The following is a 15,447-nucleotide window of genomic DNA, read 5'->3' as shown; positions in this document are numbered from 1 at the left end:
GAGTTGCCGATGGTTAACTCAGGAATTGCAATCGGCGCTGGCTTAACGAACACGTTACCACCAACTACAGCCGGACAGATTGCGGACGACCAAGATATTCCTCTATATATTCGAGTGCCGCCAGTACCAACGTTCTTTGCGGAACAGCTTGATGGCTACACGCCTGACCAACGGAGGGCGTCAGGTCAAGCTACTATTTCCGTGACAAACAACGCGCAGGCACCAATACGTGGATCTAAAGGAAAGTCTAAACGTCGATGTCGCTAGCGTTGACGGCTTTGTCGGGAGGAAGGAATTAAGTCAGGCAGCGTCAGGCATGTCGATATTAGACTATCTTGATACATTTATCAGACTGAATATACGTGCATGGGTTGCGACTTTTACGTTGAATGACTGTTTTCTGTTAGCTACAGACACAGAGTTACAAATTTGGTGATTCCGACCCTCACTCCAGAACACAGTCAGCTACAGACACAGCGTTGCCATGAAGATACAAATTCGGTGTTTCCGACCCTCACTCCAGAACACAGTCATTCGACGTAAAAGTCGCAACCAGACAGTCAATCCCGTGCCGACCAAGCTGAGCGTTGGGAGTCCCGCCTGGCCCGTCATCTGGCAGCTGACAACGAGGACGAAAGTGAAAGTGAAGCAGCGCTAGCGGAAGTATTGGCGCAGCTTGAGGAAGAGGATGAAGATGAGTCTCCGGACAATAGTGACGATTCGGACTACAACGACGATCGACGAACACCTGAGGGCGATGACGATGGAGACTCCTGTGACGGTATTGGACGCGCTAGTGACATCGATTCCGCTGCGAATAGTGTGCCGACACCGAAGAAGTACCAAAACCCAAAGAGGCATCAAACCCTGAAGGCGCACCAAACAGCGAAGAAGCACCAAAACCCGAAGGCGAACCAAAAGTCTGTCCAGTGCGAGGACAAGGAATCGGAAAGTCAAGGCGGTGTGGAAGATGTACCAGTCGTCGGTGGCTACTTGGAAGGATTTCCTATGTACTGGTCGTCGTGGAAAAGTTTCTAAGAAGCGTTCGACGGGTTCCAAGAGGCTACGTACCAGCATAAAGTCGCAACCCATGCACGTGTATTCAGTCTGATAAATGTATCAAGATAGTCTAATATCGACATGCCTGACGCTGCCTGACTTAATTCCTTCCTCCCGACAAAAGCCGTCAACGCTAGCGACATCGACGTTTAGACTTTCCTTTAGATCCACGTATTGGTGCCTGCGCGTTGTTTGTCACGGAAATAGTAGCTTGACCTGACGCCCTCCGTTGGTCAGGCGTGTAGCCATCAAGCTGTTCCGCAAAGAACGTTGGTACTGGCGGCACTCGAATATATAGAGGAATATCTTGGTCGTCCGCAATCTGTCCGGCTGTAGTTGGTGGTAACGTGTTCGTTAAGCCAGCGCCGATTGCAATTCCTGAGTTAACCATCGGCAACTCGTCATCGAGGCGAGCGCGCTCACGACGATGCTCCACGCACATTCCGCGGCTTCCTGGGCGGGGATGCAACAGAAGATACGATGCCTCGTCATCACCAGACATGTCTTCGAATCCAAGGCCTGAAATATAATCGCCCTCGCGCTCACGGTGTCGACGAGCACGTTTGTTGGTTTGCTTCGTCTCGTATTCAGTATGTGAAATACAAAAGTGCAGTTCGCTAACGAACACGCTGCTACTACATAAACTGCACAGTAGGCAAATACTACTTTCTGTGCTATTTGGTGCAGTTTTGGGGATATTCAATATATCCAGAGCAAACAAATCAGCGGCTGCTATCGCGCAGCTGGGTAAGATAAACTTACCTTCGGACTGGCTGGTAAGATAAATTCGTTTTTAGAAAAAAAATCAGTGGCCTCCTGTCGCCAGTCCAAAATCCTCTCTCCTCCCCCGCAGGCCGCAAGCGATCAGGTCCTGACCCCGTGGCATGGTGCGTACGCGTGAGTTAGTTCATGTATTCCCTGTTTAAGACTAACCTGTACGTATCCATACTCTATGTCAGGCCCCGGACGAACGACATAGCTGCCGATGGAGCTCGCGATGTGCATCCAGAAGCTCCTCTCGAGATGGTCACTGTGAATGCAACACCCAGCCAAGCAAGCTCAGCCCAAGCTCCTCCCACCACCAATCCACCCCCACTCACGCCACCAGAAGAAGCAGAAGTAGCAGAGCGGATACGGCTTCGGGCGAAGAAGCGACAGCAGCAAGAAAACACAGTGCCGAAGTATAGACGCTCCCCCCACGCTGCCAAACTGACGAGGATCGGCCCCGAAACGCTGAAGCGGACCCGGCAGACAGTCAATCCCGTGTCGATCAAGCTGAGCGTTGGGAGTCCCGCCTGGCCCGTCATCTGGCAGCTGACAACGAGGACGAAAGTGAAAGTGAAGCAGCGCTAGCGGAAGTATTGGCGCAGCTTGAGGAAGAGGATGAAGATGAGTCTCCGGACAATAGTGACGATTCGGACTACAACGACGATCGACGAACACCTGAGGGCGATGACGATGGAGACTCCTGTGACGGTATTGGACGCGCTAGTGACATCGATTCCGCTGCGAATAGTGTGCCGACACCGAAGAAGTACCAAAACCCAAAGAGGCATCAAACCCTGAAGGCGCACCAAACAGCGAAGAAGCACCAAAACCCGAAGGCGAACCAAAAGTCTGTCCAGTGCGAGGACAAGGAATCGGAAAGTCAAGGCGGTGTGGAAGATGTACCAGTCGTCGGTGGCTACTTGGAAGGATTTCCTATGTACTGGTCGTCGTGGAAAAGTTTCTAAGAAGCGTTCGACGGGTTCCAAGAGGCTACGTACCAGCATAAAGTCGCAACCCATGCACGTGTATTCAGTCTGATAAATGTATCAAAATAGTCTAATATCGACATGCCTGACGCTGCCTGACTTAATTCCTTCCTCCCGACAAAGCCGTCAACGCTAGCGACATCGACGTTTAGACTTTCCTTTAGATCCACGTATTGGTGCCTGCGCGTTGTTTGTCACGGAAATAGTAGCTTGACCTGACGCCCTCCGTTGGTCAGGCGTGTAGCCATCAAGCTGTTCCGCAAAGAACGTTGGTACTGGCGGCACTCGAATATATAGAGGAATATCTTGGTCGTCCGCAATCTGTCCGGCTGTAGTTGGTGGTAACGTGTTCGTTAAGCCAGCGCCGATTGCAATTCCTGAGTTAACCATCGGCAACTCGTCATCGAGGCGAGCGCGCTCACGACGATGCTCCACGCACATTCCGCGGCTTCCTGGGCGGGGATGCAACAGAAGATACGATGCCTCGTCATCACCAGACATGTCTTCGAATCCAAGGCCTGAAATATAATCGCCCTCGCGCTCACGGTGTCGACGAGCACGTTTGTTGGTTTGCTTCGTCTCGTATTCAGTATGTGAAATACAAAAGTGCAGTTCGCTAACGAACACGCTGCTACTACATAAACTGCACAGTAGGCAAATACTACTTTCTGTGCTATTTGGTGCAGTTTTGGGGATATTCAATATATCCAGAGCAAACAAATCAGCGGCTGCTATCGCGCAGCTGGGTAAGATAAACTTACCTTCGGACTGGCTGGTAAGATAAATTCGTTTTTAGAAAAAAAATCAGTGGCCTCCTGTCGCCAGTCCAAAATCCTCTCTCCTCCCCCGCAGGCCGCAAGCGATCAGGTCCTGACCCCGTGGCATGGTGCGTACGCGTGAGTTAGTTCATGTATTCCCTGCTCAAGACTAACCTGTACGTATCCATACTCTATGTCAGGCCCCGGACGAACGACATAGCTGCCGATGGAGCTCGCGATGTGCATCCAGAAGCTCCTCTCGAGATGGTCACTGTGAATGCAACACCCAGCCAAGCAAGCTCAGCCCAAGCTCCTCCCACCACCAATCCACCCCCACTCACGCCACCAGAAGAAGCAGAAGTAGCAGAGCGGATACGGCTTCGGGCGAAGAAGCGATAGCAGCAAGAAAACACAGTGCCGAAGTATAGACGCTCCCCCCACGCTGCCAAACTGACGAGGATCGGCCCCGAAACGCTGAAGCGGACCCGGCAGACAGTCAATCCCGTGCCGATCAAGCTGAGCGTTGGGAGTCCCGCCTGGCCCGTCATCTGGCAGCTGACAACGAGGACGAAAGTGAAAGTGAAGCAGCGCTAGCGGAAGTATTGGCGCAGCTTGAGGAAGAGGATGAAGATGAGTCTCCGGACAATAGTGACGATTCGGACTACAACGACGATCGACGAACACCTGAGGGCGATGACGATGGAGACTCCTGTGACGGTATTGGACGCGCTAGTGACATCGATTCCGCTGCGAATAGTGTGCCGACACCGAAGAAGTACCAAAACCCAAAGAGGCATCAAACCCTGAAGGCGCACCAAACAGCGAAGAAGCACCAAAACCCGAAGGCGAACCAAAAGTCTGTCCAGTGCGAGGACAAGGAATCGGAAAGTCAAGGCGGTGTGGAAGATGTACCAGTCGTCGGTGGCTACTTGGAAGGATTTCCTATGTACTGGTCGTCGTGGGAAAGTTTCTAAGAAGCGTTCGACGGGTTCCAAGAGGCTACGTACCAGCATAAAGTCGCAACCCATGCACGTGTATTCAGTCTGATAAATGTATCAAGATAGTCTAATATCGACATGCCTGACGCTGCCTGACTTAATTCCTTCCTCCCGACAAAAGCCGTCAACGCTAGCGACATCGACGTTTAGACTTTCCTTTAGATCCACGTATTGGTGCCTGCGCGTTGTTTGTCACGGAAATAGTAGCTTGACCTGACGCCCTCCGTTGGTCAGGCGTGTAGCCATCAAGCTGTTCCGCAAAGAACGTTGGTACTGGCGGCACTCGAATATATAGAGGAATATCTTGGTCGTCCGCAATCTGTCCGGCTGTAGTTGGTGGTAACGTGTTCGTTAAGCCAGCGCCGATTGCAATTCCCGAGTTAACCATCGGCAACTCGTCATCGAGGCGAGCGCGCTCACGATGATGCTCCACGCACATTCCGCGGCTTCCTGGGCGGGGATGCAACAGAAGATACGATGCCTCGTCATCACCAGACATGTCTTCGAATCCAAGGCCTGAAATATAATCGCCCTCGCGCTCACGGTGTCGACGAGCACGTTTGTTGGTTTGCTTCGTCTCGTATTCAGTATGTGAAATACAAAAGTGCAGTTCGCTAACGAACACGCTGCTACTACATAAACTGCACAGTAGGCAAATACTACTTTCTGTGCTATTTGGTGCAGTTTTGGGGATATTCAATATATCCAGAGCAAACAAATCAGCGGCTGCTATCGCGCAGCTGGGTAAGATAAACTTACCTTCGGACTGGCTGGTAAGATAAATTCGTTTTTAGAAAAAAAATCAGTGGCCTCCTGTCGCCAGTCCAAAATCTCCAAAATCCTCTCTCCTCCCCCGCAGGCCGCAAGCGATCAGGTCCTGACCCCGTGGCATGGTGCGTACGCGTGAGTTAGTTCATGTATTCCCTGTTTAAGACTAACCTGTACGTATCCATACTCTATGTCAGGCCCCGGACGAACGACATAGCTGCCGATGGAGCTCGCGATGTGCATCCAGAAGCTCCTCTCGAGATGGTCACTGTGAATGCAACACCCAGCCAAGCAAGCTCAGCCCAAGCTCCTCCCACCACCAATCCACCCCCACTCACGCCACCAGAAGAAGCAGAAGTAGCAGAGCGGATACGGCTTCGGGCGAAGAAGCGACAGCAGCAAGAAAACACAGTGCCGAAGTATAGACGCTCCCCCCACGCTGCCAAACTGACGAGGATCGGCCCCGAAACGCTGAAGCGGACCCGGCAGACAGTCAATCCCGTGTCGATCAAGCTGAGCGTTGGGAGTCCCGCCTGGCCCGTCATCTGGCAGCTGACAACGAGGACGAAAGTGAAAGTGAAGCAGCGCTAGCGGAAGTATTGGCGCAGCTTGAGGAAGAGGATGAAGATGAGTCTCCGGACAATAGTGACGATTCGGACTACAACGACGATCGACGAACACCTGAGGGCGATGACGATGGAGACTCCTGTGACGGTATTGGACGCGCTAGTGACATCGATTCCGCTGCGAATAGTGTGCCGACACCGAAGAAGTACCAAAACTCAAAGAGGCATCAAACCCTGAAGGCGCACCAAACAGCGAAGAAGCACCAAAACCCGAAGGCGAACCAAAAGTCTGTCCAGTGCGAGGACAAGGAATCGGAAAGTCAAGGCGGTGTGGAAGATGTACCAGTCGTCGGTGGCTACTTGGAAGGATTTCCTATGTACTGGTCGTCGTGGAAAAGTTTCTAAGAAGCGTTCGACGGGTTCCAAGAGGCTACGTACCAGCATAAAGTCGCAACCCATGCACGTGTATTCAGTCTGATAAATGTATCAAGATAGTCTAATATCGACATGCCTGACGCTGCCTGACTTAATTCCTTCCTCCCGACAAAGCCGTCAACGCTAGCGACATCGACGTTTAGACTTTCCTTTAGATCCACGTATTGGTGCCTGCGCGTTGTTTGTCACGGAAATAGTAGCTTGACCTGACGCCCTCCGTTGGTCAGGCGTGTAGCCATCAAGCTGTTCCGCAAAGAACGTTGGTACTGGCGGCACTCGAATATATAGAGGAATATCTTGGTCGTCCGCAATCTGTCCGGCTGTAGTTGGTGGTAACGTGTTCGTTAAGCCAGCGCCGATTGCAATTCCTGAGTTAACCATCGGCAACTCGTCATCGAGGCGAGCGCGCTCACGACGATGCTCCACGCACATTCCGCGGCTTCCTGGGCGGGGATGCAACAGAAGATACGATGCCTCGTCATCACCAGACATGTCTTCGAATCCAAGGCCTGAAATATAATCGCCCTCGCGCTCACGGTGTCGACGAGCACGTTTGTTGGTTTGCTTCGTCTCGTATTCAGTATGTGAAATACAAAAGTGCAGTTCGCTAACGAACACGCTGCTACTACATAAACTGCACAGTAGGCAAATACTACTTTCTGTGCTATTTGGTGCAGTTTTGGGGATATTCAATATATCCAGAGCAAACAAATCAGCGGCTGCTATCGCGCAGCTGGGTAAGATAAACTTACCTTCGGACTGGCTGGTAAGATAAATTCGTTTTTAGAAAAAAAATCAGTGGCCTCCTGTCGCCAGTCCAAAATCCTCTCTCCTCCCCCGCAGGCCGCAAGCGATCAGGTCCTGACCCCGTGGCATGGTGCGTACGCGTGAGTTAGTTCATGTATTCCCTGTTTAAGACTAACCTGTACGTATCCATACTCTATGTCAGGCCCCGGACGAACGACATAGCTGCCGATGGAGCTCGCGATGTGCATCCAGAAGCTCCTCTCGAGATGGTCACTGTGAATGCAACACCCAGCCGAGCACGTTTGTTGGTTTGCTTCGTCTCGTATTCAGTATGTGAAATACAAAAGTGCAGTTCGCTAACGAACACGCTGCTACTACATAAACTGCACAGTAGGCAAATACTACTTTCTGTGCTATTTGGTGCAGTTTTGGGGATATTCAATATATCCAGAGCAAACAAATCAGCGGCTGCTATCGCGCAGCTGGGTAAGATAAACTTACCTTCGGACTGGCTGGTAAGATAAATTCGTTTTTAGAAAAAAAATCAGTGGCCTCCTGTCGCCAGTCCAAAATCCTCTCTCCTCCCCCGCAGGCCGCAAGCGATCAGGTCCTGACCCCGTGGCATGGTGCGTACGCGTGAGTTAGTTCATGTATTCCCTGCTCAAGACTAACCTGTACGTATCCATACTCTATGTCAGGCCCCGGACGAACGACATAGCTGCCGATGGAGCTCGCGATGTGCATCCAGAAGCTCCTCTCGAGATGGTCACTGTGAATGCAACACCCAGCCAAGCAAGCTCAGCCCAAGCTCCTCCCACCACCAATCCACCCCCACTCACGCCACCAGAAGAAGCAGAAGTAGCAGAGCGGATACGGCTTCGGGCGAAGAAGCGACAGCAGCAAGAAAACACAGTGCCGAAGTATAGACGCTCCCCCCACGCTGCCAAACTGACGAGGATCGGCCCCGAAACGCTGAAGCGGACCCGGCAGACAGTCAATCCCGTGTCGATCAAGCTGAGCGTTGGGAGTCCCGCCTGGCCCGTCATCTGGCAGCTGACAACGAGGACGAAAGTGAAAGTGAAGCAGCGCTAGCGGAAGTATTGGCGCAGCTTGAGGAAGAGGATGAAGATGAGTCTCCGGACAATAGTGACGATTCGGACTACAACGACGATCGACGAACACCTGAGGGCGATGACGATGGAGACTCCTGTGACGGTATTGGACGCGCTAGTGACATCGATTCCGCTGCGAATAGTGTGCCGACACCGAAGAAGTACCAAAACTCAAAGAGGCATCAAACCCTGAAGGCGCACCAAACAGCGAAGAAGCACCAAAACCCGAAGGCGAACCAAAAGTCTGTCCAGTGCGAGGACAAGGAATCGGAAAGTCAAGGCGGTGTGGAAGATGTACCAGTCGTCGGTGGCTACTTGGAAGGATTTCCTATGTACTGGTCGTCGTGGAAAAGTTTCTAAGAAGCGTTCGACGGGTTCCAAGAGGCTACGTACCAGCATAAAGTCGCAACCCATGCACGTGTATTCAGTCTGATAAATGTATCAAGATAGTCTAATATCGACATGCCTGACGCTGCCTGACTTAATTCCTTCCTCCCGACAAAGCCGTCAACGCTAGCGACATCGACGTTTAGACTTTCCTTTAGATCCACGTATTGGTGCCTGCGCGTTGTTTGTCACGGAAATGGTAGCTTGACCTGACGCCCTCCGTTGGTCAGGCGTGTAGCCATCAAGCTGTTCCGCAAAGAACGTTGGTACTGGCGGCACTCGAATATATAGAGGAATATCTTGGTCGTCCGCAATCTGTCCGGCTGTAGTTGGTGGTAACGTGTTCGTTAAGCCAGCGCCGATTGCAATTCCTGAGTTAACCATCGGCAACTCGTCATCGAGGCGAGCGCGCTCACGACGATGCTCCACGCACATTCCGCGGCTTCCTGGGCGGGGATGCAACAGAAGATACGATGCCTCGTCATCACCAGACATGTCTTCGAATCCAAGGCCTGAAATATAATCGCCCTCGCGCTCACGGTGTCGACGAGCACGTTTCTTGGTTTGCTTCGTCTCGTATTCAGTATCTGAAATACAAAAGTGCAGTTCGCTAACAAACACGCTGCTACTACATAAACTGCACAGTAGGCAAATACTACTTTCTGTGCTATTTGGTGCAGTTTTGGGGATATTCAATATATCCAGAGCAAACAAATCAGCGGCTGCTATCGCGCAGCTGGGTAAGATAAACTTACCTTCGGACTGGCTGGTAAGATAAATTCGTTTTTAGAAAAAAAATCAGTGGCCTCCTGTCGCCAGTCCAAAATCCTCTCTCCTCCCCCGCAGGCCGCAAGCGATCAGGTCCTGACCCCGTGGCATGGTGCGTACGCGTGAGTTAGTTCATGTATTCCCTGCTTAAGACTAACCTGTACGTATCCATACTCTATGTCAGGCCCCGGACGAACGACATAGCTGCCGATGGAGCTCGCGATGTGCATCCAGAAGCTCCTCTCGAGATGGTCACTGTGAATGCAACACCCAGCCAAGCAAGCTCAGCCCAAGCTCCTCCCACCACCAATCCACCCCCACTCACGCCACCAGAAGAAGCAGAAGTAGCAGAGCGGATACGGCTTCGGGCGAAGAAGCGACAGCAGCAAGAAAACACAGTGCCGAAGTATAGACGCTCCCTCCACGCTGCCAAACTGACGAGGATCGGCCCCGAAACGCTGAAGCGGACCCGGCAGACAGTCAATCCCGTGTCGATCAAGCTGAGCGTTGGGAGTCCCGCCTGGCCCGTCATCTGGCAGCTGACAACGAGGACGAAAGTGAAAGTGAAGCAGCGCTAGCGGAAGTATTGGCGCAGCTTGAGGAAGAGGATGAAGATGAGTCTCCGGACAATAGTGACGATTCGGACTACAACGACGATCGACGAACACCTGAGGGCGATGACGATGGAGACTCCTGTGACGGTATTGGACGCGCTAGTGACATCGATTCCGCTGCGAATAGTGTGCCGACACCGAAGAAGTACCAAAACCCAAAGAGGCATCAAACCCTGAAGGCGCACCAAACAGCGAAGAAGCACCAAAACCCGAAGGCGAACCAAAAGTCTGTCCAGTGCGAGGACAAGGAATCGGAAAGTCAAGGCGGTGTGGAAGATGTACCAGTCGTCGGTGGCTACTTGGAAGGATTTCCTATGTACTGGTCGTCGTGGAAAAGTTTCTAAGAAGCGTTCGACGGGTTCCAAGAGGCTACGTACCAGCATAAAGTCGCAACCCATGCACGTGTATTCAGTCTGATAAATGTATCAAGATAGTCTAATATCGACATGCCTGACGCTGCCTGACTTAATTCCTTCCTCCCGACAAAGCCGTCAACGCTAGCGACATCGACGTTTAGACTTTCCTTTAGATCCACGTATTGGTGCCTGCGCGTTGTTTGTCACGGAAATAGTAGCTTGACCTGACGCCCTCCGTTGGTCAGGCGTGTAGCCATCAAGCTGTTCCGCAAAGAACGTTGGTACTGGCGGCACTCGAATATATAGAGGAATATCTTGGTCGTCCGCAATCTGTCCGGCTGTAGTTGGTGGTAACGTGTTCGTTAAGCCAGGCCGATTGCAATTCCTGAGTTAACCATCGGCAACTCGTCATCGAGGCGAGCGCGCTCACGACGATGCTCCACGCACATTCCGCGGCTTCCTGGGCGGGGATGCAACAGAAGATACGATGCCTCGTCATCACCAGACATGTCTTCGAATCCAAGGCCTGAAATATAATCGCCCTCGCGCTCACGGTGTCGACGAGCACGTTTGTTGGTTTGCTTCGTCTCGTATTCAGTATGTGAAATACAAAAGTGCAGTTCGCTAACGAACACGCTGCTACTACATAAACTGCACAGTAGGCAAATACTACTTTCTGTGCTATTTGGTGCAGTTTTGGGGATATTCAATATATCCAGAGCAAACAAATCAGCGGCTGCTATCGCGCAGCTGGGTAAGATAAACTTACCTTCGGACTGGCTGGTAAGATAAATTCGTTTTTAGAAAAAAAATCAGTGGCCTCCTGTCGCCAGTCCAAAATCCTCTCTCCTCCCCCGCAGGCCGCAAGCGATCAGGTCCTGACCCCGTGGCATGGTGCGTACGCGTGAGTTAGTTCATGTATTCCCTGTTTAAGACTAACCTGTACGTATCCATACTCTATGTCAGGCCCCGGACGAACGACATAGCTGCCGATGGAGCTCGCGATGTGCATCCAGAAGCTCCTCTCGAGATGGTCACTGTGAATGCAACACCCAGCCAAGCAAGCTCAGCCCAAGCTCCTCCCACCACCAATCCACCCCCACTCACGCCACCAGAAGAAGCAGAAGTAGCAGAGCGGATACGGCTTCGGGCGAAGAAGCGACAGCAGCCAGAAAACACAGTGCCGAAGTATAGACGCTCCCTCCACGCTGCCAAACTGACGAGGATCGGCCCCGAAACGCTGAAGCGGACCCGGCAGACAGTCAATCCCGTGTCGATCAAGCTGAGCGTTGGGAGTCCCGCCTGGCCCGTCATCTGGCAGCTGACAACGAGGACGAAAGTGAAAGTGAAGCAGCGCTAGCGGAAGTATTGGCGCAGCTTGAGGAAGAGGATGAAGATGAGTCTCCGGACAATAGTGACGATTCGGACTACAACGACGATCGACGAACATCTGAGGGCGATGACGATGGAGACTCCTGTGACGGTATTGGACGCGCTAGTGACATCGATTCCGCTGCGAATAGTGTGCCGACACCGAAGAAGTACCAAAACCCAAAGAGGCATCAAACCCTGAAGGCGCACCAAACAGCGAAGAAGCACCAAAACCCGAAGGCGAACCAAAAGTCTGTCCAGTGCGAGGACAAGGAATCGGAAAGTCAAGGCGGTGTGGAAGATGTACCAGTCGTCGGTGGCTACTTGGAAGGATTTCCTATGTACTGGTCGTCGTGGAAAAGTTTCTAAGAAGCGTTCGACGGGTTCCAAGAGGCTACGTACCAGCATAAAGTCGCAACCCATGCACGTGTATTCAGTCTGATAAATGTATCAAGATAGTCTAATATCGACATGCCTGACGCTGCCTGACTTAATTCCTTCCTCCCGACAAAGCCGTCAACGCTAGCGACATCGACGTTTAGACTTTCCTTTAGATCCACGTATTGGTGCCTGCGCGTTGTTTGTCACGGAAATAGTAGCTTGACCTGACGCCCTCCGTTGGTCAGGCGTGTAGCCATCAAGCTGTTCCGCAAAGAACGTTGGTACTGGCGGCACTCGAATATATAGAGGAATATCTTGGTCGTCCGCAATCTGTCCGGCTGTAGTTGGTGGTAACGTGTTCGTTAAGCCAGCGCCGATTGCAATTCCCGAGTTAACCATCGGCAACTCGTCATCGAGGCGAGCGCGCTCACGATGATGCTCCACGCACATTCCGCGGCTTCCTGGGCGGGGATGCAACAGAAGATACGATGCCTCGTCATCAACAGACATGTCTTCGAATCCAAGGCCTGAAATATAATCGCCCTCGCGCTCACGGTGTCGACGAGCACGTTTGTTGGTTTGCTTCGTCTCGTATTCAGTATGTGAAATACAAAAGTGCAGTTCGCTAACGAACACGCTGCTACTACATAAACTGCACAGTAGGCAAATACTACTTTCTGTGCTATTTGGTGCAGTTTTGGGGATATTCAATATATCCAGAGCAAACAAATCAGCGGCTGCTATCGCGCAGCTGGGTAAGATAAACTTACCTTCGGACTGGCTGGTAAGATAAATTCGTTTTTAGAAAAAAAATCAGTGGCCTCCTGTCGCCAGTCCAAAATCCTCTCTCCTCCCCCGCAGGCCGCAAGCGATCAGGTCCTGACCCCGTGGCATGGTGCGTACGCGTGAGTTAGTTCATGTATTCCCTGTTTAAGACTAACCTGTACGTATCCATACTCTATGTCAGGCCCCGGACGAACGACATAGCTGCCGATGGAGCTCGCGATGTGCATCCAGAAGCTCCTCTCGAGATGGTCACTGTGAATGCAACACCCAGCCAAGCAAGCTCAGCCCAAGCTCCTCCCACCACCAATCCACCCCCACTCACGCCACCAGAAGAAGCAGAAGTAGCAGAGCGGATACGGCTTCGGGCGAAGAAGCGATAGCAGCAAGAAAACACAGTGCCGAAGTATAGACGCTCCCCCCACGCTGCCAAACTGACGAGGATCGGCCCCGAAACGCTGAAGCGGACCCGGCAGACAGTCAATCCCGTGCCGATCAAGCTGAGCGTTGGGAGTCCCGCCTGGCCCGTCATCTGGCAGCTGACAACGAGGACGAAAGTGAAAGTGAAGCAGCGCTAGCGGAAGTATTGGCGCAGCTTGAGGAAGAGGATGAAGATGAGTCTCCGGACAATAGTGACGATTCGGACTACAACGACGATCGACGAACACTTTGCTTCGTCTCGTATTCAGTATGTGAAATACAAAAGTGCAGTTCGCTAACGAACACGCTGCTACTACATAAACTGCACAGTAGGCAAATACTACTTTCTGTGCTATTTGGTGCAGTTTTGGGGATATTCAATATATCCAGAGCAAACAAATCAGCGGCTGCTATCGCGCAGCTGCGTAAGATAAACTTACCTTCGGACTGGCTGGTAAGATAAATTCGTTTTTAGAAAAAAATCAGTGGCCTCCTGTCGCCAGTCCAAAATCCTCTCTCCTCCCCCGCAGGCCGCAAGCGATCAGGTCCTGACCCCGTGGCATGGTGCGTACGCGTGAGTTAGTTCATGTATTCCCTGTTTAAGACTAACCTGTACGTATCCATACTCTATGTCAGGCCCCGGACGAACGACATAGCTGCCGATGGAGCTCGCGATGTGCATCCAGAAGCTCCTCTCGAGATGGTCACTGTGAATGCAACACCCAGCCAAGCAAGCTCAGCCCAAGCTCCTCCCACCACCAATCCACCCCCACTCACGCCACCAGAAGAAGCAGAAGTAGCAGAGCGGATACGGCTTCGGGCGAAGAAGCGACAGCAGCAAGAAAACACAGTGCCGAAGTATAGACGCTCCCCCCACGCTGCCAAACTGACGAGGATCGGCCCCGAAACGCTGAAGCGGACCCGGCAGACAGTCAATCCCGTGCCGATCAAGCTGAGCGTTGGGAGTCCCGCCTGGCCCGTCATCTGGCAGCTGACAACGAGGACGAAAGTGAAAGTGAAGCAGCGCTAGCGGAAGTATTGGCGCAGCTTGAGGAAGAGGATGAAGATGAGTCTCCGGACAATAGTGACGATTCGGACTACAACGACGATCGACGAACACCTGAGGGCGATGACGATGGAGACTCCTGTGACGGTATTGGACGCGCTAGTGACATCGATTCCGCTGCGAATAGTGTGCCGACACCGAAGAAGTACCAAAACCCAAAGAGGCATCAAACCCTGAAGGCGCACCAAACAGCGAAGAAGCACCAAAACCCGAAGGCGAACCAAAAGTCTGTCCAGTGCGAGGACAAGGAATCGGAAAGTCAAGGCGGTGTGGAAGATGTACCAGTCGTCGGTGGCTACTTGGAAGGATTTCCTATGTACTGGTCGTCGTGGAAAAGTTTCTAAGAAGCGTTCGACGGGTTCCAAGAGGCTACGTACCAGCATAAAGTCGCAACCCATGCACGTGTATTCAGTCTGATAAATGTATCAAGATAGTCTAATATCGACATGCCTGACGCTGCCTGACTTAATTCCTTCCTCCCGACAAAGCCGTCAACGCTAGCGACATCGACGTTTAGACTTTCCTTTAGATCCACGTATTGGTGCCTGCGCGTTGTTTGTCACGGAAATAGTAGCTTGACCTGACGCCCTCCGTTGGTCAGGCGTGTAGCCATCAAGCTGTTCCGCAAAGAACGTTGGTACTGGCGGCACTCGAATATATAGAGGAATATCTTGGTCGTCCGCAATCTGTCCGGCTGTAGTTGGTGGTAACGTGTTCGTTAAGCCAGCGCCGATTGCAATTCCTGAGTTAACCATCGGCAACTCGTCATCGAGGCGAGCGCGCTCACGACGATGCTCCACGCACATTCCGCGGCTTCCTGGGCGGGGATGCAACAGAAGATACGATGCCTCGTCATCACCAGACATGTCTTCGAATCCAAGGCCTGAAATATAATCGCCCTCGCGCTCACGGTGTCGACGAGCACGTTTGTTGGTTTGCTTCGTCTCGTATTCAGTATGTGAAATACAAAAGTGCAGTTCGCTAACGAACACGCTGCTACTACATAAACTGCACAGTAGGCAAATACTACTTTCTGTGCTATTTGGTGCAGTTTTGGGGATATTCAATATATCCAGAGCAAACAAATCAGCGGCTGCTATCGCG

At 52.1% G+C, this 15,447-nt stretch overlaps 1 protein-coding gene across 1 annotated transcript; it reads left to right on the top strand.

Annotated features, from left to right (window-relative positions):
* Positions 1–2,584: 2,584 nt before the first annotated feature.
* PHYSODRAFT_386368 (hypothetical protein) lies at positions 2,585–14,569 on the top strand (the record flags this gene model as incomplete). The annotated part of the gene is made up of 5 exons (XM_009526406.1): positions 2,585–2,678; positions 4,348–4,431; positions 10,113–10,196; positions 11,865–11,948; positions 14,490–14,569. Coding segments are annotated over 5 exons (426 nt in total), but the record flags the coding sequence as incomplete, so codon positions are not given.
* Positions 14,570–15,447: the final 878 nt, after the last annotated feature.

This window comes from Phytophthora sojae, assembly GCF_000149755.1.
Source record: "Phytophthora sojae unplaced genomic scaffold PHYSOscaffold_3, whole genome shotgun sequence".
NCBI lineage: Eukaryota > Oomycota > Peronosporomycetes > Peronosporales > Peronosporaceae > Phytophthora > Phytophthora sojae.
Note: the sequence above shows the minus strand (reverse complement) of the source record. Positions and strands in the feature narration are given on the sequence as shown.